A 22,571-nucleotide genomic window follows, 5' to 3' on the forward strand; every position below is an offset into this window, starting at 1 on the left:
TCGAAACCACTGCTTCAATTTCATGAGCGACAGCGACTTGATACCCATTCTTTTCCTTATTCTTGCATTTATTTCGCCTTCCTTCTTCTTATTCTTTCCCTTGCTCGCACCAATTTTCGTTTATCTACTCCGCTTGCTTCACTTTCCTCACCAGTGAGCTCGTTTTTCCCTTTACTAGTCGTGGACATGGCTTTAGTTACCGTCAACAACAAAATGTCCTGTAAGCCACCACCATTAATCAAATCATCCACATTCTCTGGCTTCCAAACTAACTTCCTCTAGCACCCTTCTCAGACCTCTACACCTACTCCCCAAGCGAGCCCCTCGCCATCACAGGCATTGTCCTCTTCTTCCTCGTCTTCGTCGGCACAATCACCCAAATCATCCGCCTCCGAACATGGTGTTTCTTCCCGATGATCATAGCCGCCTCGCTTGAGCACTCCGGCTACATCTCCCGCCTCCTCTCTATCCTCTACCCCTGGAACCTCGGCACTTTCTGGACCTCCGAGCTCTCCCTCATCCTCGCCCCCACCTTTATATCAACAACCCTAATCATTCTTTCCACTCGCCTCGTCCACTCATCTACTTCCCCTTCCCTCCTGACCTACCGCACTCTCTGGCTGACGCCCACTCTCGTCCTCCCCCTCTTTGTAGTCTATGACTTCTTCTGCTTCTTTGTCCAGCTGCTCGGGATCGTGACGATAGGGATTGGTTACATCGAGGGTGTCAACAGAGTGGCGAACGGCTCGCGGCTGCTGAGGATCGGACTGGTAATGCAGATAGTCGGGTACGCCGTGATTCTAGCAGTCGCTGCAAGGTTCCTAATTGTGAGTCGGAACTGGGTTAAAGAGCAGTCAGAGTCAGAGGAGGGAGAGTGGACAAAGCGTAATGTGAAGAAGCCGGGGCAGTGGTGGCGGCTAGCATGGGTGGTCGTGGGCTCTTTGGGGTTGTTAATGGTGAGTTCGACTCGTCCGCCTCAGTCCACCTTTCAGTCAGTGGAAGAGTGAGAGAACGCATACTGACCTTGAGACTGCGCAGCTCCGCGCCACCTACCGCATCTTCGAGTTCACGACGACGAGCGCGAGCACGCCGAGTTATTTGCAGAGTCACGAGTGGCTTTTCTGGGCGTTTGATACCTTGCCTGTTCTCAGTGAGTATTGTAAAAAGCGGTGGTTAGAGAGGTACTAATCGATTTTAGTTGTGTCCGCAGTTTTTATCGTGTTTCATCCTGGCTACTACCTTCCCCGTGAGATGACGACGCTGGTGTTTAGGACAAAGAATGCGGAGGAGACGTCGAAGGAGATCTATATGCGCCCTACAGATTCGGTGAGCTGGATTGGGCAGCCGCTCGCGCCGCACCATGCTGAAGCTGTGCCACACCCATATGAACCGCGTATAGTGTGATGGGGATATCTTGATTGAATGGTATGGTACGGTGAGAGGATTGGTCATTGAGAGCAACGATAGGTTTGAAGAGACACGGAATCATGACGTTACGACTTGCACACGAAAATGCACTCTCTTCTTTTCTCATTCATCAATATATAGTTAGATTTCGTGTTTAACGCAGGCATGAATCTTCCCAATCCGCCACCTCCTTTTTCAACTGAGCCAGTTACTGCCCTTTACATCTATGATCTTTTGTTTCGTACTCTTCACTTCTTACTCCTAAAGTTCTTTTGCTAGAGTCACTCTTTCCCCCATATCCTCACTCCTATTCTACAAATATCACCAAACGCCACCTCCGTTGCCCACGCATTACTTCTTGGCCTATTTCTCCTCCCTAAGAAGAGTCACCCGAGCATCGAAAGATCAATTTTAGTCTATGTAGAGGCTCCTTGTGTTGCAGAGTGTATCATCATCAAGGGATAGGATCAAATCGTGGCCACGACCACACGCGAATGACTGAAGGGAACTCGGACTTCGACATATATCTGAAGCAGTGAGTATGAATTCGCAGATTCAGGATTACGGTCGTGACTCCAGCCTCTTGGGGCTGGCTATATAAATCTTAGAGGTAAGGAGAGTTTCATATCTTCAAAACACATACTCGGTACAGAATTTACAAGAGAGCCAGCATCTATCCTTCGATATCTATTCTACTTCAGTGTCTATTCCACTTCGATACCTATTGTTTCGATACCTATTCCTTCGATACCTATTCCTTCGATACCTACTCTGATCTGTTGTACATTACTCACTGCTTGCTTCTTATAAATCTATCGACTTCAGCTGCATTGTAAGATGCCCACATGTCTTCAGTGATTAATACTGAACCAGCCCTCCAAGACCAAAACTCCCGCTCAATCTCCAAGATGTCTCAATCTGGAAACTCTGGAAACGATTCCCAAAAAGGAAAGGAGCCGTTGCCAGCACCCAAGCCACAACGCCACTTTAATCAACCTATCTATGGTCCAGAAGTCATAAACCCCTTCGCGCCGAAACAGCCGGCCGACTACAGCGAGCTCACAGAGCCAGCGAAGGCCCATGAAAAATCCCTCGCCAGCAAACTGGGCGAGGCGGAAGTCTTCAGGAAAGCCAAATATGACGCCTTTACCAGCGCAGCCGAGGCTGGTAAGCGGAAAACCGACTGGAGATGCTGCAGGTGCTCCTTGTTCTACGAGGGTTCGGTAGAACTATGCGATAATTGGGAGGCCCATACGCAGCCAAAAGCGTATAAGCACTTCCATGACCGCTGCGGCGCGTGCCCGCCCGCTTTAAAGCCGGAGCTGGAAAGAGTCGCGACGCCGCATCCGGACGCTGAGGAGATTGAGATCAAGGATGCCATAAATGATTATGAGGAGCTGGAATTGGAAGGTGCCCAACAATTCTGATGAGTATAGGCGAGGTTGCTTTGGCCTTGGAGTACTCGGGCAGCAGAATTCGAAGAACCCGTCGGGGCCCGAGTAGATCTGGTTTTATGCATAGTTGGCGTTTCCTCTTTTAACCGTAGGTGGCTTAGGCTCTTGTATCATTGTAGTGTCGAGAGATCGGTATTGGGGCTGGTCGGCAAACGGCAGTATTGGGTGTCCTATAGGGTGTTAGCCGGGATGTTCTCTTTCATTGCTTTGTATTATGTGTAGACTGTGGTATTGCCTGTACATAGTTTCTATATGTATGCATGTATGCATGTATGCATGTACGCATGTATGTATGTATACTAATGTTTTAATATGACTGAACTTAAGAGAAATGCCCAAGCTCGCCAATGTTCTCCTTTTCCTTTGTGGTTGAAACATGCGAAGTGCGTGATTTTGCAAGCTCATAGAATCAATTCGTGGCCGCGACTACATATGAATGACTAAAAGGAACTAGGGCGAAGAGTATACCCGAAGCAATGACTGTGAGCTCGCAATCCTGCTGAAGGGATAGGATCAAACTGAGGCCACGACCACATAGGAATGACTGAAAGGAACTGGGGCCAAGAGTAAACCTGAAGCAATGACTGCGAGCTCGCAATCCCTCTGGAGGGATAGGATCACATCGTGGCTACGACTACATACAAATGACTTAAGGAACTTGGGCTTTAGAGTATACCTGAAGCAATGACTATACGCTCGCAATTTTGTTGTTACAATTGTGACTCTACCTCTGCTTGGCTCTCGGTATAAAAATCTTAGAAGGGAGAGATTTTATCTTCAACATACACACTTTGAACAGAACCTACGAGAGAACAAGCGATCATTCCTGCCATACCTGTTCCTGCAATACCTACTCCTTCGATATCTATTCCACTTCGCTGCACACTGCTCGCTGCTCGCTGCACACTGCTCGCTGCTCGCTGCTCACTACTGCTGCTCACCTATCAATACATGAGTATAGACCCACCGACTTCAGCTCCGTTGTAAGAAATCAGCTCTTCTCATTAATACCAGACTAACCTTTGAAGGCTAGGACTTCCGCTCAACTTCCAAGATGTCTGCAAACGAATCCCAGAAAGGAAAGGAGCCAGCCAAGAACGACGACCAGCAAATCAAACAACCAGCCAAGGACAACGACCAGCAAAGCGGGCAAGCCCCTCGCAACGACGAAGAGTTTAAACGTACATATACGTGGTTCAGACCATGCACGCCAGATTGGTCCACAGGCCCGGCACCGGCCCATCTGAAAATGCACGGCCAGGAATTAGGCAGCATGGAAGCCGTCAGGACTGCCAGACACGATGCCGAAACCAGCATAGCCAAATCAACGGTTGAGCGGGCTGCCCCGTGGAAATGCTGCCAGTGCAATGCCATTCAGCATGCTCACGTAAGGACGTGCATTAATTCCCCAGCCCATTTTTTCCGCACACCGCACGTGCCCTGCGACGGGTGCACCCCCAATATGGAAGAGACCGCCCCCGGGACGCCGCATCCGGAGAGCGATTACTTCTAAAGAGTAGGGCAGGCTGCTTTGTCGTCCGAGGAGTATTTTGTTTTCTGCGCAGTTGGTGTTTTCTGTGTTTTCTCTTTAGATCCTGGGTAAGCTTGACTTCGGTTGTCATTACAGGATCTGGACATTGGCGATGGGGCCGATCGGCGAATGGCGGTATTGGGTGTTTCCAGAGGGTTTATTTTGTCGTCTTCTGCTTCTTGTAGACTGTAGGCTGGGTTCTCTTGGAAATTTTCTATTATTTCAATATATTTCGAGTAAACGGTGGTGAGTACAGTGGGACGGGCGACCTACAATCGGTGGCTGTATGTAGAATTGTAAGTATGTACGCATGTACGCATGTATGCATGTATGCACGTCAATCTGTCAATACGACTCAGCTTTAGAAAATGTGCAAGCCTTGAAGCAATCGCATCCTCCCTCCATGGATGGAGCTTGCAGAGCACGTGATACCGCAAGCTCGATAGAGACCATGTCGAACCCCACGTCCACGCAGGAGTAGAGCCAACCTCAACGCTAGTGCAACAACGCGAGTAGCTTCTTATCTCACTTGCAGCTCCCTAAGTCGCACCTCAGCCTTATCATACCGGAACTCAAACATGTTCTTCCCCTTCAGCTCTCCCACAGCCTCGATCTCCCACCTCTCGAGGACTGCCGTTATCACTTCGCGGATTACCAGCCTCGCAAAGTCTTGTCCTAGACAAGCACGCGGTCCCCGTCCGAAGATGAGGAATTTCTCGTCGAGTCCGTGATCCACTTGAGGTTCCAACTCCCTATCTGAAGCATTGAGCAGCCATCGAGTGGGGTCCCACACATCCGCGTCTTCTCCGAAGAGCTCTTTTGATCGGCAAAGAAGCCAGTAGTTTACGGACACTTCGGTTCCGATAGGGAGTGTGCCGTAGATCCCTGGGATCGCTGTTTGAGTCTCTGAAGTGATATCCCGTGGAAATCCAATTGGAAAAGGCGGTAGGAATCGCAGTGTCTCTCTGATGACTACTTCTAATACTACCTCTCTAGTATCGGCAGCGCGTATCTTCTTCTGCCACGGACGGCCGACGGAAGTGCCGAGCTGCCAGAGGATGGATGTTAGGGCTGCAGTAGCGCTACCTTGCCCAGCAAAGACAAGATTGATACTTTCGATGTTTATCTGCGGTACGGTCATGCGTCTTGAGTCATCTTCGGAGACTGCGAGGTAGTTTTGCAGTATGCTGGGCTGGCTTTTCGTGTGCACCTCCAGAGCTGGTTGGTCCTGGGTGATAACCTGCTCAGCTAGTTGGAAGAATCTTGAGAGGGGAACGAGACTGCCATCAGGTTCATATTTCGGCTTCTGAATTATTTTCTGAACTGGACCTGTATTGAGAACCCAGTTGAGCCACGGTAGCCAGCTAGAGGTGAAGATGGACGCGGATACCATATGGAAACCTTGGCTGAGAGTGTCCACTTCGCCAGGCGGTGGTAGCGCCGCAGGAAGTTCACGGGCGAAGCTTATCTCAAACAGGGTGTTGAGTAGGAACCTGTGGAGAAGACTGGAAATGCTCACTGTACCGTTTTCGTTCCTGAATTGTTTCATCCGCTCGATCAAGACTTCGACGTGTCTCTTGACCACCGGCGCATATGCGGGAACTCTGTTGCCAAACGCAACAATGGTCTTTCGACGATGCTCTCGGTGAGTAGCATCATCTGCGGCTGCGAAAACGGTAGTACGTCCTGTAGTCTTGTTCCGAGCGAAGTCGTAGAAGGAGCCTTTCTTGAAACCACGTGCGCTGAAACCATAAATAGCTTCATAAGCTTCGACTGAAGAGAACGAAAGACTGTTCGGGCCGAGCCGGACGATCGAGCCGTGTCTGGCATGCAAAGCAGCGACATCGAGATGGAGGTCCCCTTTAGCAAATCGGATTGTGCGCCTGGATCAAAGGTTAGAGTTGAGGTACACCGCATCGGCACTTGCTGCTTTCGGAACGCGGAACTCACCACAGGTTCGTGAAAGAGGCCAGGAAGGGGCCTGGGTATCTGGACAGGGCGTGAAAGTACTTGAGGTAGATGCATCGCAGGAGAATCAAGGCGATGAACGAGGTCGGGAAAAACGAGAAGCCGGTCATGATGAAGTCCGTCAGATCAGATTGCCAGCAGGCTGGATGGGCAGTTCCCGAGTCCCAAATGGCGTCACTAGAATGCCGATGGTTTCCACATCAAACCCTCCGAAACGTGGAGAGAAATGGGGCGTGGCACGCTAGGGTAAGTAGATGATCAAGAAGGCTCCGAGAGCCAGTGTCGCACGACAGACAGTTTCGCACGAGAGTTGTTTCAGGCGTCCACAGCCGGTAAGCATAAGCCGGGGAACAGAGACCCCTACGAGGAGTCTGTCTCTCGGATCTCCCGAAATGGTGTTGGTCTCGATGCTGCACCATAAGCAAGGCGTCGCGTCAACCTGCAGCCAGCCAATAGCCACCTCATGCTGGGCAGAACAGCCGCCAGCCGCGTCGAACCTCCGCCCTACGGCGGAATTGGACCGCTAAGTGTGAGGAGAGTCGAGACGCAGCATGCAGATTGAAGCGATAACGATACGAGGATCATCACGGCGCGATTACGCCATTGCGCCTGCATCCGGCGTCTCCTAGTCGAATCAACGAAGACTCGCGAGTCGCGAGATCTTCACGTGGAGCAACCAAGAGGCAGCCGTATGGCAAGTTCGTGGTGTTGAGGAAGGGTGGTGAAGGTGCAGTTGGGAGGGTCCGAAGCGGCGCAATTAGGGGCCAATCGGGCCAATCAGGCCAATTAACGACTCCAACTTTTCTTGGACGCTCGCGACGGAATGCGGCCGGTGCCAGGTCCCCGAACGTCTCATTCTTCTGGCGTGGACGTAGACAATCGGGCTTCAGCCTTCGGGAAAGGCATGGCGAGGGTGTCCGGCGACGTCAATGGTCCCAGCCGCCAGTTCCCGACCACCAGTCTGCCAGTCGCGCCTAGCCTCATGCGCCATCGGCCTGCCCTATTGCACCAGTTCCTCAACACCATCACAGAAACGCGCCGGGCCGCATATCGCATCCGGACCGGCATCGTTTGTTGCTTCGCGCCCTTCCCATAGGCTCTGCAACTCGTCCCACAGGCAGCCAGGTCGGCAGCCAGGTCGGCAGCCAGGTCGGCAGCCAGGTCAGCGGTCGAGACCCTCAGCGCGCGCGACTCTGCGACACATGGGATGGCCATGGAGCCGAGTGCAGAGATGCCAGGCTTACGCGGACCGCGTTGGCACCGCACCGCGACCTGGCGTGCAGAAGAGGACATGCGCGGTGAGCCTGGGGAACGGCGGCAGGGAGTCCTTGGATGAGCGTCTTCATCAGTAAATCCGCTCTCTCAAGCGTACTTACTGGGGCATCGCCTTCCTACCGCATCCGTCAGAGGCCCGAGTGTCCCCGAAGGAGCGACAGCGAGATCCTCACAAACACCTATGCGTGGGGGACATATGCACCCTGACGCTCACCACCAAGCGTAAGACATATATGTCTGTCCCGAGTCCCACTTCTTCCTCCCCCAAATTGTTCTCACCATGGCCTCAACACCACCAAATAGCCAGTACCCTAGCCCTTTGTCACAGTCCCCCGAGTTCGGAGGGCCTCCAAAACGAGCGCCTAAACTGCGTGCCTCGTGCGATCTGTGCGCTGCCGCAAAAGTCAAGTGCAGCAAAGAGCACCCGTCTTGCATTCGCTGCACGTCCAACGGCCACGAATGTGTGTATGGTCCTTCCAGGAAGCACGGCAAACCAGGACGCAAGCGAAAACCAAAGCCGGAGAACAAGGCTGCTGCCAAGAGCATCGCCAATTGGGTCTCCTCACTCGGCAAGGATCAGTTTCCGGAGGTCCAGCTCGCCCTGGAAAGCCTCATGAACGGAGAGGACCAATTCTCCTGGAACTCGAATCCTGGGGTCCCCGCGCCCGAGCCCGAGCCTGCTAGGGATGCTTCGTTTTCATTAATGGCCGACTCTCCACTCAACTGTCCGGAACCTGCCGGGTCCGTGCGCATTGGTTCCGATACGACCACGAATTCCATGATGCACCCCTTCACCAAAAGCAAAGAATTGCATGGCGGCATTTCGCTCACACCGCCGGCATCCTTCGACTACCAGAACTTCAACGACTTCATTGGCGGTGACGACTTGCCATCTCTAGATGCCTCCCTAAACACTACCGCTTTCCAAAATCCGGGCCTGAACTCCACCCTTCTACCTGACTCACCTATCACCGATGACAGCGCGTATGGCTCCTGTCGGACAAGTCTTGACAGCAGCAATCACAACTGCTGTAGTCTTGCGTGTAATACCATGGAGTCGCTGAGCCACGATTCAACATGCTTCGGCCCTCAGTCTTCATCATCGATATTTTCTCAGCGCACTCGATCTAGCAGCCAGACGCTCGACAGCGTTCTTCATAACAACAAAGCCGCCATCGCGACCGTTAGTCAACTGCTCAACTGTCCGTGCGCTCACTTGCCACACCAAGCGATGCTGTACGCTTCAATTGTATTCAAAGTTCTCCACTGGTATCAAATCGCCAGCGGCGTCAAAGCCTCTACACCAATGTCGACCGGAACTTTTATGGCATCGTCGCCCAACTTCATGCCAACCCCCTCTCCACCCAGGATAGGCTCATCGGCACCAGGCAACATTATGTTCATGCCAATGACCATTGGCGCTTTCAGTCTCGATGAAGAAGATCAGGAGGCATTCAGGCAACAACTTCTCCTCAGCGAACTGCGCAAAGTGGGACAATTGATTGATACATTCGCGTCGCGTGGCAGTGAGGAATGCGATAGCGGCAAGCTCTACCGGTCCGTCGGGATATTGTTAAGGGAGGAATGGGCGTGCACTGTCAGCGATATTCGAGAACGGTGACGAATGGCGATGATCGGAGGACGACACGATTTCTGTTCAATTGACGACTACCTGAGCTTTCTAATCTTGCGCTTACTGAACGCCTCAACGGCGCAGTAGAAGCGTTCATGGAGGAGAGCAATTCAATTGCTCAATAGACATTTTATTCCAAGAGAAGTTCATGGCTTCCACCAACCACCCCCTCAATTTTCCCAACAATTTTGCAGATATATCATCATACAATCCGACAGACATGGACTAACTGTGATCCTCCCTGTCATATCGATAGATCAGACATAATTACTACGCAATAAAAGCCTAAAATGGCCAAGCTGTGATGCACCCTCCCGCTGCCGATTATCCGCCTCCCGTGTCCACGATCTCCCCACGCCACAACGCGTTTCCCGTCTGCATTTCCAACGCGGGCGTGCCTGTCTTTACTTTTTCCAGATACTCGGAAACCCCCCGGTCTATCCACATTCTATCCTAGCAACCGCTGATCATGCCCACCTCATGCGGGCCGAGGCAGCCCACTACCCGAAACTACCTAGCGACAAACGACACCTCGTTCCTTCCTATCATTCCTACCTTGCAGAACAAAACTTCACGACCTCTCAGAATCCTGTCTTCAGTTGCGGTCGATCAGCTTCCGCATAATCAGCGCTAAGAGCTGAGTGATCACAATTATTTAGGGTAACTCAAAAACGCCACCAACATCATCGAACTAATCATCGTCGACTCCGAAGAAACGACACACAACATCGTGAAGCCCGTCCGCTAACCATCACCGCTGCATTACCAAAACTAGCACCCAACGAAGATGGCACAAATCGCAGAATCAATACCAGCGCCCGTTCCTGTCAAGCCTGCGCCATGGAATACGCAATGCGAGTCGTACTGGTTGATGCTGTATATGCCAGCAGTGCTGCCAGAGGGTGTATACGATCCGTTGGAGGCGTCGTCCCCTCATTTTGCGGACCCGAAGGCTAGTGGAGAGTTTAAAGGGGGGTTGGCGATTATCATGGTGGTGAGGTATAAGGATACGCCTACTGGTGAGTGTGGATCCTTCTTCAATACAAACCTGAAGCCTTTCCATTCTCATCGTCCATTTCTCTTTCTATATCAGCTTTCATATCAACTGACACAGTTCCCACTACACCTCTCGCTCTATGAGAACTCAACACATCCCCTCCATCCTGCTCCCGTTCTTCGCCGCCTCAATCTTTCCCCGCCGCCTTAATCATTCCCCAGCGTTACAGTCTAATCCCCAGATAGGCCCCTACGACGAACTCCTCCTCATCCCCGGCGCCTTCCGCACCCCGACCTCCTCAAATCTCCTCTCCCACCGCATCCTCAATCGCATCGCCCGCATCTACGTCTCCCAGCGCGACACTTGCTACAACGGCCGCGCCAACTGGAACATCCCCAAGCACCTCGCCCGCTTCTCCTTCTCCTCGCCTCCGGTCTCCTCTACCACTCCAACCCCGAAGTCGCTCACCTTAGCCGTCTACCCACCCGACCCTACCTCCACCATACCTTTCTTCTCGGCAACGTTGACTCCGTTCACGTGGCTCCCCGCAATCCCGTTCAGCACGCGATACATGCCGCTCAACACAGAGCTCGGCCAGCCACCGCTCCCGGCCGCGCCGCGAACTTCGAAGGTTCATAGCCCGTTGTCGAACTCTAGCAAAGCTAAGGATCCGTACGATATCACGAAAGACCAAGCGGAGTTGTTAGTAGGGACGGAGCGGTGGTGCAGTATGCCGATCAACGCGTATTCGCCGAAAACGCGGGGGATGTGGGTGGAGGTGCATTCGCCGGCGTACTTACCTCAGAAGAATAGGGACGGAGCGGACGGAGCTGGGGAGGGTGAGGGGGTGGTGAGTGAAGAGGAGGCGAGGAAGGAGGCGCAGAGATGGTGGCCGCAGGGGGTCAAACCGTGGAGGATGGGGGCGTGGATGGAGGAGGCGGAGATTACGATTCCGGCGCCGGTGGAGTGGAAGTTGTAGGGGAGGGGAAGGGGCCATTGAGGGGTTGGTGGCGTGGCGTGGAGTTTAATATCCGAGGAATAATGTATGTGAGTTAAAGGAAAGTCGTCTTGGAGTCAGAGGAGAGTACACCAGGTGGAACACAATACCTACGCGACAGCCATCAAATTTCGTTCTACGTGGTTGATTTCGTGAGTACTTGCAACTAAAGGGCGCGGAGGTGCCTCAGTGGGGTCTCCTGAAGTTTCTAACATCGAGCTAATTTCAATCCGCTATGCCTGGTTACTTGCGTTACGAAAAGGAACCGCATGGCGTGCACGCGATGTCCCTTCCGAGCTTACAGAAATCTTGTTCACACAGTTCAATTTGTAAGTATTTGTAACAAGAGGGGACGAGTTGTCCACGGAGGTGCCTCAGCAGACTTTTCTTATCCTTCTAATAGGGACCCGATTTAGGACCTCTTAATAACGACACGAAAAGCGACTGCAATAGGTGCACGCCGCGTACCCCTTTGCGTAACCTCCATGTCTCTGAATTTTGTGTCATGCGGTTCATTTTGTAAAAACTTGTGACGAGACATCGCAGATTGCTAGCAGAAGCACTTCGGCAGCTCTTTCTTATCCTGTTAACGATGACTTGATTCCCATCCTCTTGCTTAAGAACAGAAAAGCGACTTGCAATAGCGTAGCCTCCACGTCTACCAGATCTGGGTTTCTCGCGGTTAGATCCGTCAATATTTGTAACTGGACCACGTCACTTCCGGACAGAGGTGCCTCACCAGGTTCTCTCATCCATTTTGACAGTGACCCGATTTAGAGTCTCTTACTTCCGGCGAGAAAAGCAACTACTTGGAGTGCACGCAACGTAGCCCTTTACGTGCCCTCCGCGTCTAGCGAAAACGGTTCGCACGGTTAGATATGTGAATCTTTGTAACTGAACCACGTAGATTCTTTACGGAGGTGCCTCACCCGAATCTCCTTATCCTCTTGACGGCGACCCGATTTACGGCCTCTCACTTCTGTCAAAAAAAGGCAACCGTGCCCCTTTGCAAAATATATTTGAGGCGGTTAGATCTGTAACTTTTTGTAACTAAAGGGGACAGATTGTCCCCAAGGCCGCCTTATCGACTTCTCTTAAACCTAATACCGCAGGCTCAATTCAGAGGGTCATCCAAACGTCAAGAAAAGCGACTGCAATACGTGCACGCTGCGTACCCCTCTGTGTACCCTCCGCGTCTACCAAAAAATCTTTCACACAGTTAGATATATAACTCTTTGTAACTAAAGAGGGCAGACTGTCTCCCGAGGTGCCTGGAAGCTCCCTCCTGATCCTAATACCACCGACCCGATTTAGAGTCTCTTTCTCCATAGTCCTGTTAGCACGTCCGAAATCAGAGCGATGGCGATAGGCTCAATGAGAGGTGCTAGTATTTGGGGCTTCGATTCTCATTCGCTGTGAAGGTCGGAATAGAAGACGTATATTGGATCTGGGTAGTATGAGCTCGGTATTCAACATCATCTCCCAGCCAAGTCGATCTCCACCTTATATTTCCATCGATCTGTCCCATCATCTCCTGAAGCCCGTGCTCAACATCTCTCCCGCCTAGGCGTTCCCACCGCGCGAGAAGATTGATACTCACCATTACCAACCGGACCTTGAATGCCCGACCAACCCCAGCCCTCTCCTCTCCATGAGTACCATGCATCGACGTTGTTGAAGGCCCACACCGTAAGGCTTCTCCAGTCAAAAAAATTGATCCCATTGGACGGAGGCGACGAACTGTTTTACCCAGCTCCAATCCCACTCCATCGTCAATGACGCATTCTGGGTTTCAATCGCCTCAACCATCTCCTCTGCGGAGAAGTTCTTGCTCCGGAGCTGCTTTTATACCCCGAAGTACTCTGGGCTCAGACCTCCGCACGTGCTTAGGGGCTTCATCACGTGCATATCGATCTGAACCGATCCTTTCGTATCTTCCTTGGTGGGCTATGAGCTGTAAGCGGTGACATGTGAGATAAGCGGTCTCCCGTGGCCAGTCACGAGATGCCCGCTTCTCAATAGTATTAATCTTCCCCCGCGGCCGGAGGAAGTTTGACCTTCATGGAACGGAAGGTGGAGGGTTTGGGGTGGTGATGAAAATTTTCCAGTCAACACAGCAATGGTCCGAGCAAAACAGAAATTGGCAGCGTTGGCATGGGTGCAGTTCGGGATCGAATTCGCAGCGATGCTGTGGTATGGAGAGAAGGCGGGTGCGTGTCCAAAGTACCACGAGGTGGATACATGGGGCCGTAATGGTTTCTCTTGATGATAGAAGTCGTCAAGACTCTGCATTGCTGGAGGTTTTTTTTTGCAAGCCGATGAAGTTGAGAGCGGAAGCCGAATACGCGTAAAGTTAGCTAAAACAAAATATGGTGATCTTCATTAAGACTGAACAAAACCCACCATGCGCCATCGCGGCATCAAGTTTGACTCCTCCAAAGATCTCCATGTAGAGGCTAGAACTCCTGTTGCAATCCAACCCACCACGCCACCATTGATTTAGCGGGATTGGATTTTGCACAGCAAACCACCACACCATGATATAGTCCTGTGTCTCTGTTGCTATTCCTGTCTCGCTCGAGGCCGTGTAGAAACACTCTTCGACAACAGCGGTAGCTATACCGCCCCCAGAGAGTCGTGCGCCGCGCTCATGTGACCTGCCTGCTTCCACTTTCCCAGCGTCCAGGCAATGATGCCCAAGGCGGAAGATTTAGGCTTCTTCCCAGTAAGCCGAAATGAGGCCACCAAGCGAAGCACACTTGGAGTGTAATTCTCGATTTAGCGCCAGACTTCTTGAATTAGTGATGCACTCTATGTATGCGATCTCGTCTTAAGGGCTAGATTGGGCTGGGGACTGCCGATGGGCTTGCTCTTTGGCCTCGAGGCGCTACAATTACTTCGTACGAGATGGAGTACTTTGGAACAATACTGGATTTCTAGACATAAGCGGTAGCCTGCTTGAGATCGTACAAAAGAACGCTCATGGCACCACGATCTAGGATGCTCCAACACACCTTCTAATCCCCTCCCCACACCTTCAAGCCATCTCTTCAATCCTCAAACCCCTCAAAATCGCTCTTCTCCGCCCCGCCATCCCCCACAAGCGCTAGAGCCTCATCCTCCGCGTCCTTCCTCCTCTGGCTCCCACTAACAGCACCCCTCCGATTATTCTCCATCTTCCGCTCCCACCCACTCTTCGTGCTGATCCTCGCTCTGGTCTTCTCTTTTCCCTCTTGACCCGCCACCGCCGGTCTCCGGGACTCGATGCCTCGTTTCTTCAACCTCTGGCGATCGCGCTGACTAGGGGTCGGAAGAGCATCCAGTAACCACTGCTTGACTTCTCCCTCGTTGTCGCGGTCCTTCCCGCGTAGCTTCTCACTGGCGCGGATGACGTTAGCGACATTCCTAACGTAGGGCACGTCTTCTTTGGTGTAGAGCGTGACTGCGACACCGCCTTCTCTCCCTGCACGACCAGTCCTACCAACACGATGGACGTAGGCAGCGGCGGAGTTGGGGACGTCGTAGTTGACCACTCCGTTCAGTCCCCGGAAGTCGACTCCGCGAGCTAGTAGATCCGTAGTAATCAGGATCCAGACCTCACCGCGGCGGAAGCGAGCCATGGTACTGTCGCGGGCGGTCGAGGGAAGGTCGGCGTGTAGGACGGCGATTCGGGAGCTGCCGCCTGCTTCGGGTGGGATGTCATAGAGGAGTTCGGCATGGAGGGCGACGGCGCGAGGTATTGTTTGAGTGAAGACGAGGAAGGGCGGGCGGAGGCTCGGTGTCGTGTCTGCTGAGGGTGTTGCGGTGGGATGGAGGAGTTGACGAAGAGCGAGGAGTTTGCCTTGCTCTGTTGCGGCGTAGATAAGCTTGTGAGCTACATTAGGGATAGCAGTGTCTTTGAGACCGACAACGAGACGGACGAGGGGTAGACGGGCAGGACTTTGGGATGCCTCTGTCGAGAAGAGGGACTCCCATCGGTCGTCGATGGTTTTCCGTGCAAGTTCTTCGACGTTGGAGCCCATCGTAGCAGACCACAGGCTGATGCGAAGTAAAGGATTCGTGCAAGATTTCCATAATGATAGAGTTTGTTCGCGAAAGAGAGGGTCTAAAAGGACATCGGCTTCGTCAAGCACGAGGTACTTGACACTCGGCAGAAGCGCAATACTACCATCCTGTTTCTTCAAGGCGTTCAAAAGTGAAAGCGGAGTAGCGACAATGATAGCAGCCTTCGTAATCACGGCTCGTCGTCGTTTGCGTGAAGGTTTCGGGCTAGATTTTGCATTATCCGAGCCGATTTCGCCTGTATCTTCCTCGGATTGATCCTCTTCAGACTCGACATCTACCTCTCTTTCAACGTCCAATTTCTGTACGACCTCCATACCCTTTTTCATGAGAGCTGTTTTGACACCGGTACCAATCGACAGCTTCCTCGCTTCATTGACAATCTGACTTGCTAGCTCTTTCGTAGGTGCAATGACAATAGCACGGGGACCTAGTTCGGCGGAGTCTTGGGATTCGTGTTGGAGCTTATTTTCCTCTATCAGCGCATTTAGTACAGGAACCAAAAATGCAATAGTCTTTCCGCTTCCAGTGGGTGCAATCGTTAGCAGGTCGATACCCTGTCCCGAGGTAGCCTTTCGTGGCTTGGTGGAGATAGTTTCGTCTCGGTCGCCCCTCGCATGAGACTCCAAACTTCCTAGTAATAGTGGAAGACCTCCAAGCTGAACTTCCGTGGGAACGGTATATCCTTGTGCCTCCAGGTTCTCCGTTAGCCTCCTGAACACTCCATATTTACTCCTTAGTTCCGCGAATGTAGCCAGTGGTTCGGGATAAAGTTGGGTTTGATCATTCTTGGCTTTCTTTATAGGGATAGTCTTTTCTTCTTTCCTCCGCTTCTTCTTCTTTGCTTTCTCTATTACAGGGGTGCCCTGCTCTTGTGCGCTGAATTCTTCCAGTATAATAACCTTGAGCTTGTGATTCCGCAGGACTTTCTTGCAATTGACGACACTCATTCGCTCCGGGGTGTCTAGCATAGTCTCATCGTCATTCTCCCCAGCCTTTGTCCTCGCGCCATTCCTCTCATTTCGGATATCCTTCCTCGACAGGCCTTTTTTTCTCTCCTCTCCGTTCTCGTCCCCAGTATTGTGCGCATTGCCGAAGAAGTTCAGCTCAGCTGGCAACACCGCAGCTTGGACCCCGCCATTTATCCCACGCTTCCGTTTCTTGCTCGAGTTCGCGGTAGGAGGAGATTCTTCGTGTTGTCCGAAAAGCTGTGGATTCGAAGCTTCGCCGCTGGACGGAAGATGCTGTTGAGAGGTTTCTTGCACAGGTTTCGCGGATCGCGAGAGCAGCCTGAAGACGTCCATATTATAAGGTGCTAGTTTAAGGAGTCCATTCGCATAGTTGTTGCTGTTCCGGAGGATGAAGTCGAAATAAACCTCAAAATGCGGAGGTAAGATAAAGTTTTTTCCGATGGTCACGTGTGCGTCTTGGCGAAACCTTTTCTTCTCCCCAAACTCAACGTCGTTACCCTCAGTCTCAGCCATCAATATTCATCATTGATAGCATTCCGACCTCAAGTCGCATTGAACAAGCCAGGGCCGAGATCTAACCCTGAACAATTTACATTCTATACTTCGGTCCTAAATGTCCCGAAGTTGAGGTTGTAAGGCTGAGTGGAGCACGTCGCGTCAAATAACACGCAGAGCTCTATATAACAGACCGATCACTAACCAGGAAAACGTCTCACCTCAATTACAGTACCTTTAGAACTTTAGCTCGCAACCACTAACCACCATTTTCGAACCTACAAGTCCCCCCTCTCGTCAATCCACCAAAACCACGCAGAATGGCCCCTCAATTCCTTACGGGCAAAGTTTGCGCCATAACAGGCGGCGTAACTGGTATAGGCCGTGCCATTGCTCTGGCCTACATCTCCCACGGTGCTCGCGTCGCAATCAACCACCTCGGCGATGGCTCCTCATCCAACCACTTCAAGAGCATGCTCGCCGAGATCGCAAGCTCCAACAAAGATATAAAAGCAGAAGACGTGTTGATTGAAGTACCGGGAAACATCAGCACACAAGATGTCGCTATAGAGCTCATTACAAAAACGGTAGCGCGATGGGGACGGCTTGACGTCTTCGTGAGCAACGCGGGGATATGCCAGTTTGCGGAGTTCTTGGAGTAAGTGGAGACCTACTGCTATCTCGAGATTCATCACTCAATGTACAATCTATTGACACTTCTTGTAGTATTACCTCTGATCTTTTCACCTCGACTGTCTCCACAAATCTCACTGGCGCCTTCTACGCAATCCAAGCCGCTGCGCGTGCCATGTCCACACAATCACCTCGCGGTGGCTCCATAATCGGGATATCATCCATTAGTGCCTTGGTTGGGGGCGCGCAGCAAGGCCATTATACGCCCACGAAAGCTGGGGTCCTCTCCTTGATGCAATCTTCCGCCTGCGCATTGGGGAAGTACAACGTACGGTGCAATGCGCTGCTGCCCGGCACGGTCCGTACGCAGCTGAATGAAGTAGATTTAGCGGATGACGGTAAGAGGAAGTACATGGAAGGTAGAATACCCTTAGGAAGGACAGGAGAGCCCCGTGACTTGGCCGGGCCGGCAGTGTTTTTGGCAAGCGAGGAGTTGAGTGGATATGTGGTGAGTTTCTCTCCTTTTGATAGATCTTGAGGCACACTGTTTGCTTTGAGTATTCTTAAGCGTCGTTGGAACTCTATATGCTTTTGGTATCTTAAATGCTAACAATTTGACAGACTGGTGCACAACTCCTCGTCGACGGTGGTCTCTTTGTGAACCTCCAATAACTGCGCAACTTCGCCGAGTATATATCTCAGTTCAATCCGAAAAGCCTTCTATCACTTAGCTTGTTTCAACGCCATATACCTCACATCCAGTCCCCCACCAGACCCTCTCCCTTCCCTCCTCACCCACCTCTAAATCCTCCATCAGCTTCTCCACAACCTCCTTCCAAACACCCCAACTGTCGCCCCCTTTTGGCTCATTCTTACCCCCCTTTGACTCGTTTTCGCCTCTTTTTGGCCCGTTCACATTACACACTGGCCAATCGCTCCCAAACATGATCCGTTCGGGCCCAAAAACGCCAAACACATGCCGCACCCACCAGCGGAGCCGCTCGGCGATGGCTTCCACGGGTGAGGGTGTTATAGTACCGAACTCAGAGAAAGCGCCAGAGAGCTTCATGTATGTGTCCTGTTGACGTGCGAGACGCGAGATCGCAGTGCACCACCGCTGTGCGTCGGGGTCGGAGGCAGGGTCGGTGAGGGTGAGGTCGGGCTTACAAAGGTGATCTAAATCGGGAACCTTCTATTAGTAACGGTGCCTCTGCCTACAGTCTCAAGAAGCACCAAAAGGACCCAATGTACCCACTCAACCCTCAAAAGAATAATTGAACGGAGGCGACTCACTCAGCACAAACCTCACGCTCCCCCTTCCCCCATTCCCCACATCCGCTGCCTCGATCCTCCTCACCCTCTCCACCATCTCCGCCGCCTTCTCCAGCTGCCACACGCCCCCACTCCGCATATCAACCCCAACATCAAACGTCCACCCGCTATTCCTCGGCCCGGTCCCCGCCTTCCCCAACCCCACTAAATTACTCAGCCACGACTCCTCCCACACAAACCTGCTAAACGCCCTCTCATCCCGTATCCCCTGCAGCAGATACCGAAACCCCACCACCCGGCTCCAGGTCTCCGGCCCAGCGACTTCCCGCGCAAGAAGGACGTAGAGATCGAACACCCGAGGCGCGAGATGCAGCGGCGCCCACGCCACGATCCCAACCAGCTTATCCCCCTCGCCCGCCGCGAAGCCGTCGCCCTCCCCCACCGGCGTCCCCTCTACTATCCGCCGCAGAAAGCGCAGTTCGTCGAGCGGTTCCGCGGACCATTTCTCCAGCGCGCGGCGGATGCTGAAGGCCGCAGCGGAGGAGTCGATGGGTGGGGAGGGCGTGGGGAGGGCGCGGTCAGTTTCGACGTATATGAAGGCGGATGGCTGGGCGGCTGGGGAGGACGAGGTGACGGCGGCGTTGTAGTCGGAGATGCCGTGGCGGGTGGCGAGGGGATGGGGGATTGGGGGCGCTTGGGGGGTCATCCAGGTGTGGGAGGAGGAGGTGCAGGCGGAGGTGGGCCAGAGGTGGATGTGAGTGTCCAGGAGCATTGTGGAGGATTTGGGGTGGGGGGATGGCTGCTGGAGCTGGGACTGGGGATGGCGGGGGTGGTGGGGGGTTGACGTGTGAGGATTGTAGGATTTGGGAGGCGTGACTTGAGATATTCGGTGAACTGGTTTGTGGGAAGTAGGCTAACGTTGAGAGAGCTGCTAATGCATTGAGTTGAAAGGTAGGTCAGCCTTTCTCACGAGCTGAGGGTTCAGAAGGTGGAGTGAGCTGCCGAAGGAGGGGCAAGTCATCGGTACAATGAGGGCCGAGACGATCGACGGGGAACGAGGCATCTTGATACCCATGTGACTTCATCTTGCCTCTCTTTTCTCATGAGAAAGCCTTCTGCGGAGAAGGCATACTACTGACTAGTGGATAGCTGTAGTAGTGCTAACGATGAGTAGTCCTTCGAGCGTAAGTCTGTTCTTTTCATTTTTCGTTCAATCTGGACGTTTCCTACTTGTCACCTTTATTGAAAACAACACTCTTGAAGACAGTCAGCTGGATACCCATAGACACCAGACGCACATACAAAGTACTAACACCTTCACAGGCTTGTCCCGTCTCTCCCACCCTCAGTCTTGGCTAGCATGACGTCCACACCACTCCACTCCACACCACCCGCACGTGCAAGCCTCCCACCTCCACCTCAACACCAACCTCACGTCCAACCCGCTATTATAAACGTTGCCATTGCCAGGGGCCTCTGCGTGTGATCCCAAGCCATCCATGCACCACCCGGTGACACACATCCAGCCATCGCCGGCCCATTCCAAGGTATGTTCTGCAGCAAATGACTCGCCACGGTCGAACCTAATCGCCACTCCCACACCACCCTCGACAACTAGCGCGAACACCCCTCGAGCAACCACACCTCGCCGCCGAACGTCTAGCGAGTGGTAGGCGCTAAGATGGCGTATATGCTGACTGGAAAGCTTGCTTTCTGGAGGGTGTCGCGTGCCAGGTAGTTCCGCGGTGAGGCAGAACTATTGGCAGGACATGGATCCGATCCGAAAATACCAATACCAATACTCATAGCGTGCATACAAAACAAAACGGCTTGGCTGGATCTCAAATCTCCGTATGCAAACTCTGCCGTCAATGCCGCTGTCGCCTCCGGACTCGTCGATCCCGTTTCATTCCCCGAGAGCGACTCTCACACCCCCCCACCAGCCCCGGCCCCCCCGGACGAGCATGTGAATCCACCGCGCCCGTGTGTGCTGGGGGTGATATGTGGGCGATCTTGGGGAGTGCGGGAAACGTTCCTGCTGGGACGGCCAACACGTGCGATTCGACATTGCCATGGTTGGCCGAATCGGAGATCTGTGCAGGTACGGTGTGTGTTTGGTTTGTAGGGCTGTGTGAGATTCTGTCTTGATCACTGGGCCGGGCCATTTGATGTCCGCTATGGAACTCTCTCTGGGTGGTGCGTGACTTGTTCATCTCGACTGGGCGTTTTGTTTAGAGATAAGTTCCTTCGCAAGGACAGTACACTTCCATATGCAATGAGGTCTCCTTAAACGTATGACACCACGCGGTTATGTGATATCTGGAGTTCATGGCACTGCATGTCACGAGAGTCACGGGACCGTCACGAGATCGTAGGGCCTATTCACTTGTCTGAATATATTCGTTCACCCGAAACTCTATCCGCATTGCAAATGACCGTGAAATATCAAGACTCGCTCCGCCACAAGCCTCACGCGTCTCGCTTTTACCTAGAGCATCCTAAAAAGCTGCAAACAAGCATACATGGACGGCAGCACCTCAAACACTGGCAGAAACAAAACACGTTGTGATCTGCTCCCAGTTCAGATGAGAGATTGTCTATCAAGACTACCAGATACTAATTGACACGACATGACCTACCTCCTCAAATTCTCGCGCCACCTCAATTGCATCCCAACTACCTGCAAACTCAACATCTCAGCCATCGGCCCCGTACAGCCACTGCTGTGGCGCCCCTTCCTCGCTATTGGCTTACTTAGCCTAATACTGTATATCTATCCTTCCGTTGTAGCCAGCTTCCTCCCTCACTCATCAAACAATGCACTACTTGACCCCTCTATTTGCCGCTGCTGTCTGCACCTCCCTCACCGCAGTCCGCCTGCAACACCACCACCTCTACCTAAGTCTGCATGGAACATCACAGGCTCATCTTCAAATCCTCAAACTCCCCTCAGCCCGATTCTCTCCACACCCTCTCTCCACCCTCTCATTTCTTGACTAAGGCAGACCCAAGCTACCAACTGCCCAACTATTACGACCCACATCAGCCGCGATCCAAGGGTCCAAAAAAGGGTCCAAGGCCCTTAGCCCGCCACACGTACGGAGATCGATCCGCGTCCATTCGCCATTTCGCCTGCGGCAGGGTCGGGGGCTAGACCAGTGCCCGAAAATAGGGTTAACTGAATCAATAATTAGAAACGTCCCCTCCGCGGGGGGGATTGGCCGCTAAGTTAGTAACGAAGGGGCGGGAGGACGTCAAAAGTAGACGCACATACGCCGTTACGGTAGGTAGTGAAACAGCGAGCAGTCGGTGGAGTGCGTAAACCCCCTCAACTTCGAACTCCCTCATCGCCGAAGCAGAGAAGGTCCATGACTCTCGCATGGCTAACAAGCGCATAAATGGATTGGAGTACACGGGCGGGCAGTGCGTTGTAGCTCTTCGATCGTCAAGAAAGCAATAACGAGCAATCGCTGCTAGCGACTAGCTTACCCGCCGATAAAGGCCATGTCTTAGATAGACGAGGCCTCGTATCGGTGGCTGTTAGGGAGGTTTGGCTACCTAGCGGCTCCGCAGAAAACTGTTCAAGTGGGTTGGTGAGGGGTTTCGTGTTTGCGGTGTCGGGCCGATGGCGGTGCGATGGCTCGGTGGTGTGGTGTGGTGTTGCGTTGAGTTGATTACGTGTGTGGAACCTGTCCGTCACATGTGCGTCTCGCTGTTTAGCTTTTGGTTTTCGGGGAGCTGGGGCTAGAGCAGCTGGATGGTGGGTTTGGTGGATTTGGTGGCCTGAAGGACGGACGGCGGCCTCGGAGGTCGGGGACTTGAGGAGGAGAGTTTGGTAGAGTCTGACACTGACACCTGTAGGGTAGGTAGCTAGTC

The 22,571-nt window shown here is 52.7% G+C and overlaps 10 protein-coding genes across 10 annotated transcripts; 6 read left to right on the top strand and 4 right to left on the bottom strand.

The window, feature by feature from the left end:
- The first annotated feature begins 69 nt into the window (after positions 1-69).
- On the top strand, positions 70-1,624 carry BDZ99DRAFT_464050 (uncharacterized protein). The gene is made up of 4 exons (XM_033720217.1): positions 70-220; positions 283-956; positions 1,039-1,150; positions 1,199-1,624. The coding sequence occupies exons 1-4, from the start codon at positions 214-216 to the stop codon at positions 1,402-1,404; spliced, it is 999 nt and encodes a 332-aa protein (XP_033575118.1). The 5' UTR covers positions 70-213; the 3' UTR covers positions 1,405-1,624.
- Positions 1,625-2,072: 448 nt separating this feature from the next.
- On the top strand, positions 2,073-3,022 carry BDZ99DRAFT_464051 (uncharacterized protein). The gene has a single exon (XM_033720218.1). It carries the CDS (start codon positions 2,316-2,318, stop codon positions 2,832-2,834), a length of 519 nt encoding a protein of 172 aa, XP_033575119.1. The 5' UTR covers positions 2,073-2,315; the 3' UTR covers positions 2,835-3,022.
- A 568-nt stretch (positions 3,023-3,590) lies between these two features.
- On the bottom strand, positions 3,591-4,672 carry BDZ99DRAFT_48245 (uncharacterized protein). Its single transcript, XM_033722485.1, has 2 exons — positions 4,666-4,672; positions 3,591-4,606 (listed from the first exon to the last, which is right to left on the bottom strand). Exon 2 carries the CDS (start codon positions 4,233-4,235, stop codon positions 3,891-3,893), a length of 345 nt encoding a protein of 114 aa, XP_033575120.1. The 5' UTR covers positions 4,236-4,606; positions 4,666-4,672; the 3' UTR covers positions 3,591-3,890.
- Positions 4,673-4,745: 73 nt separating this feature from the next.
- BDZ99DRAFT_572060 (cytochrome P450) lies at positions 4,746-6,470 on the bottom strand (the record flags this gene model as incomplete). The annotated part of the gene is made up of 2 exons (XM_033728162.1): positions 4,746-6,275; positions 6,343-6,470. 2 exons carry the CDS (start codon positions 6,468-6,470, stop codon positions 4,913-4,915), a joined length of 1,491 nt encoding a protein of 496 aa, XP_033575121.1. The 3' UTR covers positions 4,746-4,912.
- Positions 6,471-7,183: 713 nt separating this feature from the next.
- Positions 7,184-7,696, top strand: BDZ99DRAFT_477716 (uncharacterized protein; the record flags this gene model as incomplete). The annotated part of the gene is made up of 2 exons (XM_033722130.1): positions 7,184-7,429; positions 7,478-7,696. The coding sequence occupies 2 exons, from the start codon at positions 7,184-7,186 to the stop codon at positions 7,694-7,696; spliced, it is 465 nt and encodes a 154-aa protein (XP_033575122.1).
- Positions 7,697-7,915: 219 nt separating this feature from the next.
- On the top strand, positions 7,916-9,554 carry BDZ99DRAFT_572061 (uncharacterized protein; the record flags this gene model as incomplete). The annotated part of the gene is made up of 1 exon (XM_033728163.1): positions 7,916-9,554. The coding sequence occupies one exon, from the start codon at positions 7,916-7,918 to the stop codon at positions 9,254-9,256; it is 1,341 nt and encodes a 446-aa protein (XP_033575123.1). The 3' UTR covers positions 9,257-9,554.
- Positions 9,555-9,823: 269 nt separating this feature from the next.
- On the top strand, positions 9,824-11,244 carry BDZ99DRAFT_509512 (uncharacterized protein; the record flags this gene model as incomplete). The annotated part of the gene is made up of 2 exons (XM_033724409.1): positions 9,824-10,287; positions 10,511-11,244. The coding sequence occupies exons 1-2, from the start codon at positions 10,056-10,058 to the stop codon at positions 11,242-11,244; spliced, it is 966 nt and encodes a 321-aa protein (XP_033575124.1). The 5' UTR covers positions 9,824-10,055.
- Positions 11,245-14,081: 2,837 nt separating this feature from the next.
- BDZ99DRAFT_464053 (P-loop containing nucleoside triphosphate hydrolase protein) lies at positions 14,082-16,678 on the bottom strand. The gene has a single exon (XM_033720219.1). It carries the CDS (start codon positions 16,626-16,628, stop codon positions 14,313-14,315), a length of 2,316 nt encoding a protein of 771 aa, XP_033575125.1. The 5' UTR covers positions 16,629-16,678; the 3' UTR covers positions 14,082-14,312.
- A 432-nt stretch (positions 16,679-17,110) lies between these two features.
- Positions 17,111-18,155, top strand: BDZ99DRAFT_572064 (short-chain dehydrogenase/reductase-like protein sdr; the record flags this gene model as incomplete). The annotated part of the gene is made up of 3 exons (XM_033728164.1): positions 17,111-17,448; positions 17,517-17,931; positions 18,045-18,155. The coding sequence occupies 3 exons, from the start codon at positions 17,111-17,113 to the stop codon at positions 18,093-18,095; spliced, it is 804 nt and encodes a 267-aa protein (XP_033575126.1). The 3' UTR covers positions 18,096-18,155.
- Positions 17,974-19,467, bottom strand: BDZ99DRAFT_445350 (uncharacterized protein; the record flags this gene model as incomplete). Its single annotated transcript, XM_033717928.1, has 2 exons — positions 17,974-18,599; positions 18,717-19,467. The coding sequence occupies 2 exons, from the start codon at positions 19,465-19,467 to the stop codon at positions 18,151-18,153; spliced, it is 1,200 nt and encodes a 399-aa protein (XP_033575127.1). The 3' UTR covers positions 17,974-18,150.
- Positions 19,468-22,571: the final 3,104 nt, after the last annotated feature.

Source organism: Mytilinidion resinicola (genome assembly GCF_010093595.1).
Source record: "Mytilinidion resinicola strain CBS 304.34 unplaced genomic scaffold BDZ99scaffold_12, whole genome shotgun sequence".
In the NCBI taxonomy this organism is placed as follows: domain Eukaryota; kingdom Fungi; phylum Ascomycota; class Dothideomycetes; order Mytilinidiales; family Mytilinidiaceae; genus Mytilinidion; species Mytilinidion resinicola.